At 40.2% G+C, this 20,573-nt stretch overlaps 1 protein-coding gene across 2 annotated transcripts in view; it reads left to right on the top strand.

The window, feature by feature from the left end:
- The window catches only part of Dock2 (dedicator of cyto-kinesis 2), a 557,091-nt gene that overhangs the window by 18,521 nt on the left and 517,997 nt on the right, over positions 1-20,573 (top strand). For both annotated transcript variants that reach the window (NM_033374.3, XM_017314861.2), the window contains exon 2: positions 9,103-9,186. In NM_033374.3, coding sequence (NP_203538.2) covers positions 9,103-9,186 — 84 coding nt within the window. The remainder of the gene's footprint in view (positions 1-9,102; positions 9,187-20,573) is intronic.

Here is a 20,573-nt window from a genome sequence, read left to right as displayed (position 1 = left end):
CTTCCCTATTTCCTTGATCAGCTTACTCATACCTTAATATTCCCCTCTTTATTTCTTCCCAATTCCCTGAAGCTGGTGATGGTTCCATTTTACTCTCCTGGTTTCTGACTAGATTCACAGGACCAGGCATGCAATCCCTCCTATGAAGCAGGCCTCAAATCTAAACAGAAATGAGCTTGCAATCCCTGTAAGAGTCGTCTCACTGTTACAGCAGCAGGTGGGGTATTATCATTGTAGAATGCAAGGTCACCACTGGGTAAGACCATTGGTGATCTTTCTTTTCCAGTAGCCTGTAGAGAAAACACCATTGGGCACTATGAGCGTCAGTCAATAGGGAAGAAGCTTCCAGCTCAGTTCTAAATTGTCTTCTTTATATTCTGCAACCAAAGCATGTGGTAGGGTCCACAGCAGGGTCTTATTATCTAACTCTGTGAGCAACTTGGCCTGTATTGTTTGGGGGTGGGGGTGGGGGGGGATGCTCTGGGAACTCTCTGGATATCATCTCATAGAGATGTATTCCATGCTTGGCACTGGGATTTGTGCTTAATAAGATATGGATTCTGGGAGCCATCATCCTTGTAGGGTAAGTCTGTATAAACTCCTTTAAAATTGTATTTTAAATTATCTTATAAAGTAGTGGGTTTGCATGTGTCCATTTCCTGCATCCTTGGTTTTTTATTGACCCTCTCCTTCATTCTTTTCCTTCTCCATCCCTGTATTAACCTTTCCACCCACAAGCTCTCTGTCTACTTTAATATTTTCTATTGTCTTACTTCCCTTAAGGTCATGCCCTCTCTCTTTTGGGACATTTCTAGCTTTCTGATTTCTACAAATACTCTGACTTAGACACATAAACAGAAAGATTCAACACTAGGATCCACATGTAAAAGTCAAAGGTGGAGTATCTGTACATCTGAGCCTGGATACCTCACTCTGTATAATTCGACAGCTGCAATCGTGTCCCCTAAAAATTGCATCACTTCACTTTCTTGTTAGTGGCCTTGAATGTGCAAATTTGATGAAGTCCAAATTACCTTCCTCTCTCAGTCTCTCTCTCTGTGATGGTTTGTATATGCTCGATTAGGATGCCGAACTCTGGGCATGAAAAAGTACAGCTGTTTTCTTCTAAAAGTTTTATAAATATGCATGGTTTTGATATATTTTGAGTTAATTTTTGAAGGTATAAGATAAAACACCTGTTATAGTTAGAATATGAAATGCTCTCCGCAGACTTACTTCCTGAAAATGTGGCCATCAACTGTTGGTGCTAAATTTAGAGGGGTGGGCCTAGGTGGAGGTCCTTGGGGGCTATTTCTTCTGTATGGCACCTTCCTCCTCATTCTCTCTGCTTCATGTGTGTTGTGAGGTGAGTGGACTCTGCCACATCTTTTCATTGCCATGAAGCTCTGCCTCACCATAGACCCAGATGCAACAGAGCCAAGGACAGGGAGGGAGACTTCTGAAACTGTCAGTCAAAAAGAAGCTGTCTGGGCGAGGTATGTGTCACAAAGTCAGAGAGGTCTGACTCACACAGCAACTGGTTTCCAGCTATTCTATTGACTAGTGACTATTTTTAAATTGTAAGATGTCGATACATTTTGCAAATGCTTTTTCTGCAATAGTTAAAATAAACATGCAACCTTTTTCCTTTATGCTACTGATACAAGTGTATTTCTTTTATTGTTTTGGATAGCAAACAGTTCTTGTATTCTCTGTGAAATTCCATGGTGTCTTTCAATGTGGCTGCTAGATTCCATTTGCTAATCTCTTGTGGATGCATGTATCTAGATTCACAAGAGATACTGTCTTTGCTTATAAATTCCTTGTATTACACCAAGACTACCCATAATATCTTGTGAAGTATTTTTCTCCTTTCTTTTGTGGGAGAGTTTAAAAAGAATAGCCATTGATTTCTTCTATCTTATAGAATTCATATTGAAGTAACATGACGTTGTGCTTTCTCCTTTGAAGTGTGGGTGCACACCTGTCTCTGTGTGTATTCTATGTACATATTAGTGTGGGGTTTTGTACACACATTTGTTTGTGTGTGTGTGGGGTGGCCAAAGATCAGCTGTCTTCTCCAATTGTTCTTCACCTTTCTTGTTTGGAGACAGATCCTCTCTCTGAATCTGGAGTTCATTGACTGAGTTCGCCTGGCTGGCTAATGAACTCAGGGATCTGTCTGTCTCTACGTCCTCCAGTGAGCTTACAGATGCATAGTACCATGCTTAGCTCTTTTACATGGATGCTAGAGATGCAAGCCTAAGTCCTCATGTTGGCTTCTTAAGCACTTTACTAACTGAGCTATCTCCACTGGCTCTTTGGTGGTGGTGGTGGGTTGATAGCTGAATTTATGTTTTCTCATGAGTCAAGGTTGGTAGTTTCTTTCAAGGACTACATCCCTTTTATCTAGGCCACTGCATTTTTGGGTGTTCAAGTGTTGAAAGACCCTTCTCTTGTGAAACTTTCATTTCTGATTGCATTCACTATAAGGGGCAGTAGCTAGAGGACTGTTTGCTAATAATCTTTCTCCTTTCTGAATTCATTATTGTGGGCAATAATGTCCTCACTTTCACTCTGACTTGGTACCATGAAGCCTCCTTCAGTTTTACTCTGCCTGCCTATCTGTTTACCACTTCTAGGGAGCACATTCTGGTTCCGCTGTCTTCGTGGCGTCTCCCCTCTTGTCCGCCCCTCATTGCTTTAATTTGCATTGTTTTCTCTCTTTTGTCTTTGGGTTTTGTTTGCTTTTCTTCTATTAGTTGTTAAAAATTAGAAATGTAGGTAATTTGCGGTCTCTTTGTGCTTCCTTGCAGAAATCTACAGCTATGAAATGTTCTAACCACACCTCTGTGGTATCCGTGAGCTTTGGTAGCTTTGTGTGTTTGCATTTGAACTTGTCTGAAAAGATTTCCTAATTTTTCTTATGAGTTTGCCAGCCATTTTATTTTGTTTGTGCTTTTGACCCTCTTTTGTGATTTTTTTTTCAGTTTCGATTCTGATACGGATGTATAGCTTTAATTCTCTGTGGTCACAGAAGATACCAGTCATGATCTTAGTCATTTAACTGCCAACGATTTGCTGTGCTGCCCAATCTGTGATCCATGCTGCAGCGGTCCCTGCATGTTGAGAGGAGGGACTCTGCTGCTCTAGATAGCAGTGGCTTATAGAGGTTGGTCAGGTCCAGTCGTTTGTGGTATTGGCCAATTCCTCTGTTTCCATTTTGACTTTGTGCCTAATTTTTCTATCCATCACTGATATTCGGTTAATGAGATCTTCAACTACTGTTGTAGAATTGCCTGTCTCTTTAACTGGGTCAGTGTTTGTTAATATAGTTCTCTGTTCTATATTTGTAACTATACCTTTCTTCATTTTTTTTTAAACATCAGACCTACTTGAGTACCTAAAGCTAGTCTCTGGAAACAACATGTAGTTGGATTCGGATTTTTAAAAAAATATTTCCTGAAATCCATTTTTTAAAATAATAAAATAATAAATAAACAAACAAATAACAACAAACAAGTAAATAAATGTGTTGTTTATGTGTATGTGTGTGTTGTATATGTGTGATCATGCATGTATGTATGTGTGTATGTATATGCACGTGTATGTGTGTATGTGTGTGTGTGTACACATTTCTGTATACTTATGTGTATGTGTGTCTCAGAGGACAACAGAGAGAGTTGGGTCCCTTGTAGCTAGTTAGAGGCATGTGAACCCCCCTAAGTCAGGGCTCAGAATTGATCGGCGCAAAAGTGATTTGTGCTCTTAACTGCCGGGCCTTCTTTCCAATCTCAGCAACCTCTGCCTTTGGAGAGGAGGTTTAATCTCCGTGTACATTTTAAAGTAGATATTGAGGAAATATTTTCTCTTTTCATGTGGCCGTTGGCTTTGTTATATTTCACATCTTTGTTTTTGTTGATCCTTGGGTTTCCATTACAAGTTTGTTTACACTTGATTATCTTTCTCTGTGTTGTCAATGCCTTAGCATGGGGTCATCATGGCACAGTCACACACACAAATCTCTGTCCTCCCTCTGTTCTCATTTGTCCCTCTTTCACACTTGCTTGTATTTCTTTCCTTTTAAAATCTGTTTTTAAATGTTTTGAAGGTTATTTAATTTTTAAAATTATTTTGAACTCTGAACTCCCTGGCAATGTGTGCTTCTCCCTACCGTCCAACTGCTCTGGATTCTTGAGTGAAAGACACACACACATGCACACGCATGCACATGCACACGCATGCACATGCACACACATACACATGCACACACATGCACATGCACACACATACAAGCAGCCTTATTGTTAATATGCCCTAAGCAGCTTGGCCACTCCCTAACTCCACGTGGCTAACACACATCCCCCCTCCAATAGTCCAATTGCTAAATACTTACTAAATCTGTACTTCATCTTTGCTGTCCTGGACCTTGCTGGACAGCCTTTCTAGGATCTCTTTCCCCCTGTACCTACATGTCGGCTGTCTCTCCCTCCTGCACCTGTCCTGCGTGATCCATCTCCTGCGCCCTCTTCATGGCAGAATCCCCTCTTCCTCTTTCCTCAGTCCCATCCTGGGATCCTAAAAGCCCCGCCTCTTTCTCCCTGTCTAGGTATTGGCAGCCTGTAACTTTATTGACCAGTCAAAAACCAACTGGGGACAGACTTCCTTTAGACTTACATGCAGGACACTGCAAACAGGTTTTGGGTAAACATAATTAGCATGAGGACACAAGCCACTACATTATTTATTTTATTTTTTATGTTTATAAATATTTTGCTTGCATATCACACATGTACAGTGTCTAGAGAGGCCAGAAGAGGGTGTCAGATCTCACTGGGATTGGGGTTACAGATGGTTGAGTTGTCATAGGGGAGCTGGGAATCAAACTGGAGCACTCTGGAAGATCACTCAGTGTTTTTAAAGCTGAGCCTCTAAAGCTGTTTTGTTGGCGGTTATTGGCTAACTTGGTCTTAACTACTAATTACACTTGTTTATATGAATGTAGTCAGAGCTAAAATTAACTGTATAGTTATATGCTATGCTATGTTTTTTCCCAGCCCAACATCACCATTTCTGCTACACTACAATCATCTTTGTGTGGTGTATTTGGTATCATAGATACTTTTATTAATATTATTTTATACATTTTAAATAGCATTATTGATAACATTTCATTGTTATTTTATACATTTTTCTCAATAATATTAATTCATTGAGACTGTGATTATTAGCTATGATGTTACTGTATATTACATATTATTATAGTTATATCAGATACATAATATATTATACATTATGATATTATTAGACTGTGATATTAACTATGGGTTTAGTTTTTTAATTAGTTTTTGTTCAATTCTTAATTTTCTCTTCATTTTTGAAGGAAAATCTTATGAGCTATGGAATTCTCCATTTCTAGATTTTTTCCCTTTTCATGGTTTCTAAAGGGGACCTCATGTCATTGTCTCATTAAAGTCCTTTGTATAGCTGTTTAAAATTCTTCATCTTAGTTTATGGCGGTTGGGCTTAAATGTGTCTCGGTGTGCACAGCTGTGAGTTTACCCTACTTCCATGTCCCTGAGTCTCCTACCGTGGAGACTTGAGTTTTCCATTACAGTTGAGTAGTTCTGACCATTATTTTTTCCGTTTTTTTCTGTCCATTTTTCTCTCTCCTCTCACTCTGGAATTCCCCTTATGGGCATGTTGGTGTGTTTGGCTGTAATACACAGATCTCTGATCTGTTCATTTTTGTTTGCTGTTTTGTCTCTGTGCATCTTGGTCTGGCTTGATTTCAGCTGTCCTGTCTTCAAGGTCACCAATTTTCTTTCCCACACTCTCAACTCTGCCCTTAAAATTCTTTGGTAAGTTTTTTGGTTTTGTTTTTGTTCTTTTGTTTTTTTGTTTTTGTTTTGTTTTGTTTTCTTTGCATATTTACTATTGTTGCCTCTATCCAGCATTTCTATTTGATCTCATTGTATAACTTTTTTGAGGTAAGTTCTTACACTGGCCTCACTCACAACCCACAATCCTGCTTCAGCCTCTGAGTGCTGGGATTGTAGCTGCGCATTGCCACACCCCGCTCCAATTTGTTATGATTTCTATGTCATCAATGACGATTTTTACTCTGGATTCCCATTCCCATTGCCTTTGCGTTCTGTCCTACTTTCCTTTAATCCTTTAAATATATGTAAGACAGTTGATTTAACCCCATTGTCTCCTAAGTCCAGTATTTGTCCTTTCTCTTGCCCAGTTTTCTCTTATCTCTTCCCACGAGTTGGCTGTACTTTCTTCTTAACATACTTATACTTTTGAATTGAAAAGTAGATACTCTGAATATTATTAGGATGTAATAGCTGCAGGAGACGTGTTCTCTTTGTGGACCTGCTGTCATTGCTTGGCATGGGTGGTAATGTTTAGATGGTTAGCAGCTTTATAGAAATATGTTTGTGTTTATTTGGTGTGTGTAGTCACTGAGACTTTAAGTACCTGGAGTCAAAAGAAAGGGAAAGAGTCTGGTTTTTGCTCTGGCTCTGTGTGCTGGCGTGCCTTCAGGGCTTACCCAGGCCTTTGAAGCTCTGCAAAGCTTGACTTCCTGCCTGTAAGGCTCTTGAGATTCGGTCAGAGCTGAGAATTCAGGAATTCCTTACATCACCCCACCCTGTACCCGTCCCTCACCAGCCCTGCACCTCTGGCATATGCCTGACATTCATGCACAGCCTTTTAAATTCCTTGGTGTAGGTGGGTGTCTTTCCAAACCACTGTTCTTGGAAGTATTACAACCCTAATCCCCAAATCCCAGGGTTTAGGAAAGACATTTTGGTTGTTGGCTTGGTTTTTAATGTCTTTGAGATTGGTCACTGTAGAGTTGCTTCTGTGAGTGTTCTGAGGTATAGATGTAACAGCAAGCAGGGAACACACACACACACACACACACACACACACACGCACTCATGACAAAATTTTTTGAGAAAAGGTCCTTCTGCTGTTTACAGCTCCATGAACCTACATCAGAGAGGAAGGCCACTGCCATGGGGAAAGGAGACCACAGCAGTGACCACAGCAGTGATACTGCACAGCCCACCTCTCCCTCCTCTTTGATGGTGTGGGTGGTCTTCTGTTCCAAGGAACTACAGAAGACTCTAACAACTCCTGCCACTAGGAACTAATAGTTTGGATGAGAACACATGTTCCCTTGGTGTTTTTTGTCCATGTTGGATGCTGGAGGTTGAAACTATAACCTTATACTTGCTAAGGAAACACTTTACTACTGAGCTAACTCTTCAACTCATGGATGGGAATACATTCCTGAATACTAAGTAGTCATCCGTGAAACCTACAACCTTTAGGAAACAGTGTGACTGTGGCCTTTGGGAAGCTTTGGTTTGTTTTGGTCGCTCTAGGTTGGTTGTGGTTGGGTAGGAAACAGATAAGATGATCTGTCTTACTTCCTCCTGGTGTAACGCAATGCCTGATGTAACAATTTGAGAGGAGGAGGTTTTATTTTGGCTCACAGTTTCAAACGAATCTCTGGCCACCATAGGGAGAAGGCACAGCAGAGTGGCTCCATCTCAAGGTGGGAGCTTCTGGCAGTGACTTGTTCTATCTGTATGAACCAGGAAGCAAAGTCTGGAATTAGAAAAGAGTGTCATCAAAGGCCCGTCAGCCAGTCCCAACAACCTAAAGGCTGACAAACTACAAAACAGTGTCACAATCTAGCTTTCTAACCATAAGCTCGCAAGGGACAGTTCAGATTCCAACTGTCATACTTATTAGACAAAGATGATTGTGTAAATACTGGAGTGATGGAGTGCCCTTCGTGTGGGGCACTTTTGTTCCTGAGACAGAGTAGACATGGAACAAGAGGCATCCCAATTTAGTGGGTAAAAGTATGGAAGCTGGGTGAATTTCCTGGAATTTCTTGTTGTTGGGACCTAGGTAAGATATTAAGGAATGTTATATCCTAGGTAAAATGTTAGGACCTAGGTAACAGTTACCTGGCCAGCCTGCCATTATAGGGCAACTTTCTCATATGTTTTTGCTATTACTAGGAGCCTTTCTAGGGCTAAGATTGATTACATATTCTCTGATGCTGTGTACCCTTGAAAAGCAATCAAGATAGAAGCTTGGACCAGAACTAGCCATTCAATGGCACTCCCTGCACTTATGTATTTGCTTTTGTGATATAAGCTGCACCATGGGATAGACCCTAACATAAGAGAAATACCTACTCTAATATAAGAAACTATTTGGAATAAGACTTCTATTTTGAGTAGTGTCGAGTAAAGTTGAAGTTCCTAAGACCTCCCTGGGAACTAACATCCTACTTGACTGAAAGAAACATGTACGTGGGTAACTGACATCCTTGTTGACATGTTATGGCATGAATGTTGGATAAGTCCCATCCTGGTAGTCAGGTTAAGGTATGAATATTAGACAAGGCAAGTCCCCTGTCACAGATAAGTACACCAACCAATGGAAAAATGTGCAACAAAAACATGTTTCTAAGAAATCCCCTATCCCTGAATCCTGATTAGTGAAATAACTTGACACAGATGTTTGTAGATTTGGGGCTTAAAAACCCTGTAGGATTTTAGCTTGAGGTCATGGTTCAGTTCTCAAATCCTGACCATGGTCCTGGCCAACCATTCCTGGGAGGTGTGCTCAATAAACTATCCCTATCTGACTGAGATCAGTGTTTGTGTGGTTTATGAGGCAACTCCTGGACCCCAACGTCATCTTGACTTTGGCCAGAGTGTTTTTATTCCCATTGCTGGGCTCATAGCCCCTGCCTCACATGGGTTGCTGTGAGCAGAAGAGAAGATGTACAACTAATGCTTGGAGCACAGCAAAAGCTAAATGTATGGATGGTACAAATAGCCTCCTGGTCATCCAGGTTACTGTGCAGGACCTGTGTGGGAAGAGGTGGGTTTTCAAGTGGGTCTGTACTGACGATTGAAGTAGGCAGCTGGCTTCTGCACTGGCCTTCCGTAGCCCATCTGGGTTTCATACATGTGAGATAGACTCAAGACAGAGGCAGCAATATGAAAGAATGATCAAGGTACCTAAGGGTCTCCCTGACTGTCTCCATGTTCCATTTCACAGCTATCTACAACTTCCAAGGCAGTGAAGCCCAGCATCTCACGCTACAGATTGGCGATGTGGTACGAATACAGGAGACCTGTGGAGGTGAGTCAGTATTGCTTATGTGCCCCTCAGATGTTGGACCCTTAACTCTAAGAAACCATGGCACCTGCGGTACTCTCCCTAAATACAAACTTGAGTGTCACATGAGTACAGTCAGCCCTTTGTGCCCGTGGGATCTATGTCCATGGAGGTTCAACCAACTGAAGACAGGCAATATTACATCTGGAATATGTATATTCAGTTTCTGTCATTACTTCATAAGCAATACAACACTATTATTATTTTTTATTGATTATTGTATTGATTTACACTTCAACTCTTATCCCCCTTCCCAGTATCCCCTCTCACCTCTCATTCTATACCCCCTTACCTTTGCCTCTAAGAGGCTACTCCCTCACCCACCCACTCACTCCCACCTCACCCCTGTAGCATCCCTCTTCGCTGGAGGCAACAAGCCTCCACAGGACTGAGGATCTCCTCTTCCACTGATGCCAGATAAAGCAATCCTCTTCTACAAATGTAGCGGGAGCCATGGACCCATGTATACTCTTTGGTTGGTGGTTTAGTCCCTGGGAGCTCTGGGGGGTCCGGTTAATTGATGCTGTCGTTCTTTCTATGGGGTTGTAGTGCCTTTCAGCTTCTTCAGTCCTTCCCTAACTCTTCCATTGGGATTCCTGGGCTTAGTTCAATGGTTGGCTATCAGTGTCTACATCTGTCTTAGTCAGGTGCTGGCAGAGAATCTCAGAGGACAGCCATATTAGGCTCCGGTCTGCAAGCACTTCTTGGTATCAGTTATAGTGTCAGGGTTTAGTGTCTGGGGATGAGATTGATCCCAAGGTGGGGATGGGTGTCTCTGATGACCTTTCCTTAGATAGGAACTATTCAGGGTTAAAATATTTGAGATGATTGAGTGGACTCATTCCTCAATTGGTGGCCTTGTCTATCTACTGCAGGTGGTCTCTTCAGGTTCTATCTCAGCCTCTGTTGGGTATTTCAGCTAATGTCATCCCCATTGGGTCCTGGGAGCCTCTTGTATCCCTGGCATCTGGGGATTTCTAGTGGTTTCCCCTACCCCACCCCATTCCTCACCCCCATTTCTACATATTTCTATTTATTCTCCTGGCCTTCTGGACTTCTTCCCATACCTGAACCTATTCCCCTTCTTCCCTCCCCCCTCCACTTTCTCACCCAAGACCCCCCCTCCCATAATTATTTTGTTTCCCCTTCTAAGTGTGATTAAAGCATCCATATTTTGGCCTTCCTTATTGTTAAGCTTCATATGGTCTGTCAGTTGTATAGTGGGTATTCTGAGCTTTTGGGCTAATATCCCCTTATCAGTGAGTACATACCATGTATGTCCTTTTGGGTCTGGATTATCTCACTCAGGATGATATTTTCTAGTTCCACTCATTTGCCTGTCAAAATCATGAAGTCGTCATTTTCAATAGCTGAGTAGTAATCTATTGTGTAAATGTACCACATTTTCTGTATCCATTCTTCTGTTGAGGGACATTTGGGTTGTTTCCAGCTTCTGGCTACTATAAATAAGGCTGCTATGAACATGAGTAGAGCACGTGTCCTTGTTATATGTTGAAGTATCTTTTGGATATATGCCCAGTAGTGATATAGCTGGGTTTTCAGGTAGAAATATTTCCAATTTTTTAAGGAACCACCAGATTGATTTCCAAAGTGGTTGTACCAGCTTGCAATCCCACCAGCACTGAAGGAGTGTTCCTCTTTCTCCACACTCTCAACAGCATCTGCTGTCACCTGAGTTTTTGATCTTAGCTATTCTGATTGGTGTAAGGTGTAATCTCAGGGATGTTTTGATTAGCATTTCCCTAATGACTAAGGATGTTGGACACTTTAGATGCTTCTCGACCATTTGAGATTCCCCAGTTGAGAGTTCTTTGTTTGGCTCTGTACCCCATTTTTAAAATTGGGTTATTTGGTTTTTTGGAGGTGAGATTCTTGAGTTCTCTATATTTTTTGGATATTAGCCCTCTACCGGATGTGGGGTTGGTGAAGCAATCTGTGAGTTGCTCATTTGTCCTGTTGACTGTGTCTTTTGCCTTACAGAAGCTTTTCAGTTTCATGAGATCCCATTTATAACTTGTTGATCTTAGAATCTGAGCCATTCAAGTTCTATATAGCAAATCTTCCCCCGTGTCAATCAGTTCTAGGCTCTTTCCCACTTTCTCTTCAATTCGGTATATGTGGTTTTATTTTGAGATCCTTGATCCACTTGGACTTGAGCATTGTACAAGGGGATAAATATGGTTCTATCTTCATTTTTCTACATACAGACTGCCAGTTGGACCAGAACCACTTATTGAAGATGCTTTCTTTTTTCCATTTTATGTTTTTGGGTTCTTTCTTGAAGATCAACTGTCTATAAGTGTGTGAGCTTATTTCTGGTTCTTCAATTCTATTCCATTGGTCAACCGATCTACCTCTGTACCAATACCATGCAGTTTTTGACACTATTGCTCTGCAGAAGTAGGGATGGTGATGCCCCCAGATGTTTTTTTATTGTTAAGAATTATTTTAGCTCTCCTGGGTTTTTTGTTTTCCATATGAAATTGAGAACTGCTCTTTCCATGTCTATGAAGAACTGTGTTGGAATCTTGATGGGGATTGCATTGAACCTGTAGATTGCTTCTGGTAGGATGGCCATTTTTACTATGTTAATCCTATCAATCCACTAGCATAGGATATCTTTCCATCTTCTGAGGTCTTCTTCAATTTCTTTTTTCAGGGATTTGAAGTTCTTATCATACAGATCTTTCACTTGCTTGGTAAGAGTTACACCAAGATATTTAAAACTATTTGTGGCTATTGTGAAAGGTGTTGTTTCCCTAATTTCTTTCTCAGCCTGTCTATTATTTGTATAAGGGAAGGCTATTGATTAGTTTGAGTTAATTTTATATCCAGCCAATTTTTCTTTTTTTTAATTAGGTATTATCTTTCTTCATTTACATTTCCAATGCTATCCCAAAAGTCACCATACCCTCCCCCCCCCCACTCCCCTACCCACCCACTCCCACTTCTTGGCCCTGGCATTCCCCTGTACTGAGGCATATAAAGTTTGCAAGACCAATGGGCCTCTCTTTCCAATGATGGCCGACTAGGCTATCTTCTGATACATATGCAGCTAGAAACACGAGCTCTGGGGGGGGGGGTACTGGTTAGTTCATATTGTTGTTCCACCTATAGGGTTGCAGACTCCTTTAGCTCCTTGGGTACTTTCTCTGGCTGCTCCATTGGGGGCCCTATGATCCATCCAATAGCTGACTGTGAGCATCCACTTCTCTGTTTGCTAGGCCCCAGCATAGCCTCACAAGAGACCGCTAAATCTGGGTCCTTTCAGCAAAATCTTGCTAGTGTATGTAATGGTGTCAGCGTTTGGAGGCTGATTATGGGATGGATCCCCAGGTATGGCAGTCTCTAGATGGTCCATTCTTTCGTCTCAGCTCCAAACTTTGTCTCTGTAACTCCTTCCATGGATGTTTTGTTCCCAATTCTAAGAAGGGGCAAAGTGTTCACATTTTGTTCTTTGTTCTTCTTGAGTTTCATGTGTTTTGCAGATTGTATCTTGTATCTTGTGTATTCTAAGTTTCTGGGCTAATATCCACTTATCAGTGAGTATATATCATGTGAGTTCATTTGTGATTGGGTTACCTCACTCAGGGTGATCCCTTCCAGGTCCATCCATTTGCCTAGGAATTTCATAAATTCATTCTTTTTAATAGCTGAATAGTACTCCATTGTGTAAACTACCACATTTTCTGTATCCATTCCTCTGCTGAGGGACATCTGGGTTCTTTCCAGCTTCTGGCTATTATAAATAAGGCTGCTATGAACATAGTGGAGCATGTGTCCTTCTTACCAGTTGGAACATCTTCTGGATATATGCCCAGGAGAGGTATTGCCGGATCCTCTGGTAGTACTATGTCCAATTTTCTGAGGAAATGCCAGACTGATTTCCAGAGTGGTTGTACAAGCTTGCAATCCCACCAACAATGGAGGAGTGTTCCTCTTTCTCCACATCCTCGCCAGCATTTGCAGTTACCTGAGTTTTTGATCTTAGCCATTCTGACTGGTGTGAGGTGGAATCTCAGGGTTGCTTTGATTTGCATTTTCCTGATGATTAAGTATGCTGAACATTTTTCAGGTGCTTCTCTGCCATTCGGTATTGCTCAGGTGAGAATTCTTTGTTTAGCTCTGAGCTCCATTTTTTAATGGGGTTATTTGATTTTCTGGAGTCCACCTTCTTGAGTTCTTTATATATATTGGATATTAGTCCCATATCTGAGTTAGGATAGGTAAAGATCCTTTCCCAATCTGTTGGTGGCCTTTTTGTCTTATTGACAGTGTCTTTTGCCTTACAGAAGCTTTGCAATTTTATGAGGTCCCATTTGTCGATTCTCGATCTTACAGCACAAGCCATTGCTATTCTATAAGAGATTTTCCCCCTGTGCCCATATCTTCGAGGCTTTCCCCCACTTTCTCCTCTATAAGTTTCACTGTCTCTGGTTTTATATGCAGATCCTTGATCCACTTAGATTTGACCTTAGTACAAGGAGATAGGAATGGATCAATTCGCATTCTTCTACAGTTGTGCCAGCACCATTTGTTGAAAATGCTGTCTTTTTTCCACTGGATGGTTTTAGCTCCCTTGTCAAAGACCAAGTGACTATAGGTGTGTGGGTTCATTTCTGGGTCTTCGATTCTATTGCATTGGTCTATTTGTCTGTCACTATACCAGTACCATGCAGTTTTTATCACAATTGCTCTGTAGTACAGCTTTAGGTCAGGCATGGTGATTCCCCCAGAGGTTCTTTTATCATTGAGAAGAGTTTTTGCTATCCTAGGTTTTTTGTTATTCCAGATGAATTGGCAGATTGCCCTTTCTAATTCGTTGAAGAATTGAGTTGGAATTTTGATGGGGATTGCATTGAATCTGTAGATTGCTTTTGGCAAGATAGCCATTTTTACTATATTGATCCTGCCAATCCATGAGCATGGGAGATCTTTCCATCTTCTGAGGTCTTCTTTAATTTCTTTCTTCAGAGACTTGAAGTTCTTGTCATACAGGTCTTTCACTTCCTTAGTTAGAGTCACACCAAGGTATTTTATATTATTTGTGACTATTGTGAAGGGTGTTGTTTCCCTAATTCCTTTCTCAGCCTGTTTATCCTTTGTGTAGAGAAAGGCCATTGACCTGTTTGAGTTAATTTTATATCCAGCTACTTCACCGAAGCTGTTTATCAGGTTTAGGAGTTCTCTGGTGGAATTTTTAGGGTCACTTATATATACTATCATCTGCAAAAAGTGCTATTTTGACTTCTTCCTTTCCAATTTGTATCCCCTTGATGTCCTTTTGTTGTCTAATTGCTCTGGCTAGGACTTCAAATACTATGTTGAATAGGTATGGAGAAAGTGGGCAGCCTTGTCTAGTCCCTGATTTTAGTGAGATTGCTTCCAGCTTCTCACCATTTACTTTAATTTTGGCTACCAGTTTGCTGTAGATTGCTTTTATTATGTTTATGTATGGGCCTCGAATTCCTGATCTTTCCAAGACTTTTATCATGAATGGGTGTTGGATTTTGTCAAATGCTTTCTCCACATCTAAGGAGATGATCATGTGGATTTTGTCTTTGAGTTTGTTTATATTGTGGATTACATTGATGGATTTCCGTATATTAAACCATCCCTGCATCCCAGGAGTGAAACCTACTTGGTCAGGATGGATGATTGTTTTGATGTGTTCTTGGATTCAGTTAGCAAGAATTTTATTGAGTATTTTTGCATTGATATTCATAAGGGAAATTGGTCTGAAGTTCTCTGTCTTTGTTGGATCTTTGTGTGGTTTAGGTAGCAGAGTAATTGTAGCTTCATAGAATGAATTGGGTAGAGTACCTTCTGCTTCTATTTTGTGGAATAGTTTGTGAAGAACTGGAATTAGATCTTCTTTGAAGGTCTGGTAGAACTCTGCACTAAACCCATCTGGTCCTGGGCTTTTTTTGATTGGGAGACTATTAATGACTGCTTCTATTTCTTTAGGGGATATAGGACTGTTTAGATCATTAACCTGATCTTGATTTAAGTTTGGTACCTGGTATCTGTCTAGAAACTTGTCCATTTCATCCAGGTTTTCCAGTTTTGTTGAGTATAGCCTTTTGTAGAAGGATCTGATTGGTTTTTGGATTTCTTCAGGATCTGTTGTTATGTCTCCCTTTTCATTTCTGATTTTGCTAATTAGGATGCTGTCCCTGTGCCCTCTAGTGAGTCTGGCTAAGGGTTTATCTATCTTGTTGATTTCCTAAAAGAACCAGCTACTCATTTGGTTGATTCTTTGAATAGTTCTTCTTGTTTCCACTTGGTTGTTTTCGCCCCTGAGTTTAATTACTACCTGCTGTCTACTCCTTTTGGGTGAATTTGCTTCTTTTTGTCCTAGAGCTTTTAGGTGTGTTGTCAAGCTGCTAGTGTGTGCTCTCTCTAGTTTCTTTTTGGAGACACTCATAGCTATGAGTTTTCCTCTTAGAAATGCTTTTATTGTGTCCCCTATGTTTGGGTATGTTGTGGCTTCATGTTCATTAAACTCTAAAAAGTCTTTAATTTCTTTTTTTATTCTTTCCTTGACCAAAGTATCATTGAGAAGAGTGCTGTACAGTTTCCACGTGAATGTTGGCTTTCTATTATTTATGTTGTTATTGAAGATCAGCCTTAGCCCATGGTTATCTGATAGGATGCATGGGACAATTTCAAAATTTTTGTATCTGCTGAGGCCTGTTTGGTGACCAAGTATATGGTCAATTTTGGAGAAGGTACCATGAGGTGCTGAGAAGAAGGTATATCCTTTTTTTTTTTTTTAAGGATAAAATGTTCTGTAGATATCTGCTAGATCCATTTGTTTCATAACTTTTGTTAGTTTCACTGTGTCCCTGTTTAGTTTCTGTTTCCATGATCTGTCCATTGATGAAAGTGGTGTGTTGAAATCTCCCACTATTATTGTGTGAGGTGCAATGTGTGCTTTGAACTTTACTAAAGTCTCTTTAATGAATGTGGCTGCCCTTGCATTTGGAGCATAGATATTCAGAATTGAGATTTCCTCTTGGAAGATTTTACCTTTAATGAGTATGAAGTTTCCCTCCTTGTCTTTTTTGATAACATTGGGTTGGAAGTCAATTTTATTAGGTATTAGAATGGCTACTCCAGCTTGTTTCTTCAGACCTTTTGCTTGGAAAATTGTTTTCCAGCCTTTCATTCTGAGGTAGTATCTGTCTTTTTCCCTGAGGTGGGTTTCCTGTAAGCAGCAAAATGTTGGGTCCTGTTTGTGTAGGCAGTCTGTTAGTCTATGTCTTTTTATTGGGAAATTGAGTCCATTGATATTAAGAGATATTAAGGAAAAGTAATTGTTGCTTCCTATTATTTTTATTGTTAGAGTTGGCATTCTGTTCTTGTGGCTGTCTTCTTTTAGGTTTGTTGAAGGATTACTTTCTTCCTTTTTCTATGGTGTGGTTTCTATCTTGTATTGGTTTTTTTCTGTTATTATACTTTGAAGGGCTGGATTCGTGGAAAGATAATGTGTGAATTTGGTTTTGTCGTGGAATACTTTGGTTTCTCCATCTTAGGTAATTGAAAGTTTGGCTGGGCATAGTAGCCTGGGCTGGCATTTGTGTTCTCTTAGTGTCTGTATAACATCTGTCCAGGATCTTCTGGCTTTCATAGTCTCTGGTGAAAAGTCTGGTGTTATTCTGATAGACCTGCCTTTATATGTTACTTGTCCCTTTTCCCTTACTGCTGTTAATATTCTATCTTTATTTAGTGCATTTGTTGTTCTGATTATTATGTGCCTGGAGGAATTTCTTTTCTGGTCCAGTCTATTTGGAGTTCTGTAGGCTTCTTGTATGTTCATGGGCATCTCTTTCTTTAGGTTGGGGAAGTTTTCTTCTATAATTTTGTTGAAGATACTTGCTGGCCCTTTAAGTTAAACATCTTCATTCTCATCTACTCCTATTATCTGTATGTTTGGTCTTCTCATTGTGTCCTGGATTTCCTGGATGTTTTGAGTTAGGATCTTTTTGCATTTTGTATTTTCTTTGATTGTTGTGCCAATGTTCTCTATGGAATCTTCTGCACCTGAGATTCTCTCTTCCATCTTTTGTATTTTGTTGCTGATGCTCACATCTATGGTTCCAGATTTCTTTCCTAGGGTTTCTATCTCCACCGTTGCCTCACTTTGGGTTTTCTTTATTGTGTCTACTTCCCTTTTTAGGTCTAGTATTGTCTTGTTCATTTCCATCACCTGTTTGGATGTGTTTTCCTGTTTTTCTTTAAGAACTTCTACCTGTTTGGTTGTGTTTTCCTGTTTTTCTTTAAGGACTTGTAACTCTTTAGCAGAGTTCTCCTATATTTCTTTAAGTGAGTTATTAAAGTCCTTCTTGATGTCCTCTACCATCGTCATGAGATATGTTTTTAAATCCGCGTCTAGCTTTTCGGGTGTGTTGGGGTGCCCAGGACTGGGCGGGGTCAGAGTGCTGTGTTCTGATGATGGTGAGTGGTCTTGGTTTCTGTTAGTAAGATTCTTACATTTGCCTTTCGCCATCTGGTAATCTCTGGAGTTAGTTGTTATAGTTGTCTCTGGTTAGAGATTGTTCCTCTTGTGATTCTGTTAGCCTCTATCAGCAGACCTGGGAGACTAGCTCTTTCCTCTGAGTTTCAGGTGTCAGAGCACTCTCTGCAGGCAAGCTCTCCTCTTACAGGGAAGGTGCACAGATATCTGGCATTCAGACCTGCCTCCTGGCAGAAGATGAAGGCCCAAAACAGCACCTGTCCCAGAAGCTGTATCGCTTCGGCCTGTTACAGAAGTTGTTAGCTTCTGTAGTCCACACTCTCACCTGCGCAGACTAGTCTCAGAGGGATCAGTGAACCAAGATGGTTCCCCCTGGTGCTCCATCAACGCCCTCCCGGGCAGGGCAGACACCTCTCCTCTGGCAGGGAAGGTGCCCGGATGTCTGGAGCCTGAAATGGGGTCTGCCTCAGAAGCTGTCCTCTAGGGACCTTGGGTCCAACTCTGTGCCCAGGTGACCCGGTGCTGGCGCTAATCAGAAGGGATTTGGACCATGGTCAGGCTGAGTTTTCTGCTATCCTAGTGCTGTCTCAGGTCCCATGCAATTGGATTGGAACAGAAGTTTTGTTCCACTCACTGGTGGTCCTAAGATCGCATGGAGAGTCCTCTAGGAGACCTTGGGGGTATCTGCTGACTTCGTGCCCAAGGTGACCTGGTGCTGGTGCCAACTGGAAGCGACTTGTGACCCTGGTCAGCTCCAGCCATTTTTCTGAAGTTGTTTATTAGCTATAAAAGTTCTCTTGTATATTTTTTGAGGTCTCTTATATATACTAGCATATCACCTATAAATAGTGATACCTTGACTTCTTATTCTCCAATTTGTATCCCCTTTATCTCCTTTTGTTGTCTTATTGCTCTAGCTAGAACTTCTAGTACCATCTTGAATAGATATGAAGAGAGTGAGCAGCCTTGTCTTGTCCCTGATCTTGGTGGAATTGCTTCAAGTATTTCTTCATTTAATTTAGTATTGGCTGATGGTTTGCTGTATATTACTTTTATTATGTTTAGTTAAGTTCCTTAAATTCCTGATCTCTCTAATACTTTTATCATGAAGGGATATTGTATTTTTGTCAAATGTTTTTTCAGCATCTAATGAGATGATCATATGCTTTTTTTCTTTCAGTTTATTTATATAGTGAGTTACATTAATAACTTTCATATATTGAACCATCCCTGAATCCCTGGGATGAAGCCTACTTGATTGTGGTGAATGATGGTTTTGATGTGTCCTTGGATTCGGTTTGCCAAAATATTATTGAGTATTTTTCATCAATATTCACTAATAAAATTTGGGTCTTTATGTGGTTTAGGTATCAGAATAACAATGGATTTGTAGAATTAATTAGGTAGTGTTCCTTCTGTTTCTTTTGTATGGAATAGTTATAGTTAGCTCTTCTTTGGAGGTCTGCTAGAATTCTGCACTAAAGCCATTTGGCCCTGGATTTTTTTGGTTGGGAGGTTTTTTTTTTTTTTTTTTTAAATGATTTCTTCTATTTCCTTAGGGGATATGAGACGGTTTAGATAGTTTACCTGCTCTTGATTTAACTTTGGTACATGGTATCTGTCTAAAACATCATCCATTTCATCTAGATTTTCCAGTTTTGTTGAGTAAAGGCTTTTGTAGTATGATCAGATTTTTTTTTTTTTAATTTCCTCAGTTTCTGTTGTTATGTTTCCCTTTTCATTCTTGATTTTGTTAATTTGGATACTGTCTCTGTGTCCTTTAGTTAGTTTGGCTAAGGGTTCATCTATCTTGTTGATTTTTCTAAAAAAAAAAAAAAAAAAAAACAAAAAAAAAAAAAACAGCTTTTGGTTTTCTTGATTTTTTTTGTATCATTCTCTTTGTTTCTAATTGGTTGGTTTCCACACTGAGTTTGATTATTTTCTGCCTTCTACTCCTCTTGGATGTGTTTACTTCTTTTTGTTCTAGGGTTTTCAGGTATGCTATTAATTTGCTAGTGTAGGATCTCTCCAATTTCTTTCTGAGGACACTTAGTGTTATGAATTTTCTTCTTAGCACTGCTTTTATTATGTCCAATAAATTTGGGTATGTTGTGTCTTCATTTTCATTGAATTCTAAAAAGTCTTTAATTTTTTTTATTTCCTCCCTCCCACATTACCATTTAGTAGAGAGTTGTTCAGTTTCCATGGATATGTGGACTTTTTGTTGTTTTTGTTGTTATTAACGTCAAGCCTTAGTCCATGGTGATTTGGTAGGATGCATGGAATTATTTCAGTCTTCTTGTATCTGTTGAGGCCCGTTTTGTGATTGATTATATGATCAGTTTTGGAGAAGTTACTGTGAAAGGCTAAGAAGAAGATATATTCTTTGTTTTGAGGTGAAATTTTCTGTATATATCTGTTAAATCCATTTGGTTCATAACTTCTATTAGCTTTATTCTGTCTCTGTTTAATTACTGTTTCAATGACCTGTCCATTGTTGTGAGATTGGGGTGTTGAAGTCTCCCACTATTATTGTGTGAGGTTAAATGTGTGTTTTGAGCTTTAGTAAAGTTTCTTTTATAAATGTGGGTGCTCTTGCATTTGGGGTGTAGATGTTCAGAATTGAGATTTCATCTTGGTGGTTGTTTCCTTTGATGAATATGAGGTGTCTTTCCCCATCCCATTTGATAACTTTTGGTTGAATGTCTATTTTATTGGCTATTAGAATGGCAACTGCTGCTTGTTTCTTGGAAGTATTTGCTTGGAAAATCTTTTCCCAGCCTTTTACTCTGAGGTAGTGAGGTAGTCAATCTTAGTTGTTTAGGTGTGTTTCTTGAAGGCAGCAAAATGC

Source organism: Mus musculus, chromosome 11 (assembly GCF_000001635.26).
Source record: "Mus musculus strain C57BL/6J chromosome 11, GRCm38.p6 C57BL/6J".
In the NCBI taxonomy this organism is placed as follows: domain Eukaryota; kingdom Metazoa; phylum Chordata; class Mammalia; order Rodentia; family Muridae; genus Mus; species Mus musculus.
The sequence above is the reverse complement of the archived record's forward strand: the minus strand, read 5'-3'. Positions and strand labels throughout refer to the sequence as shown.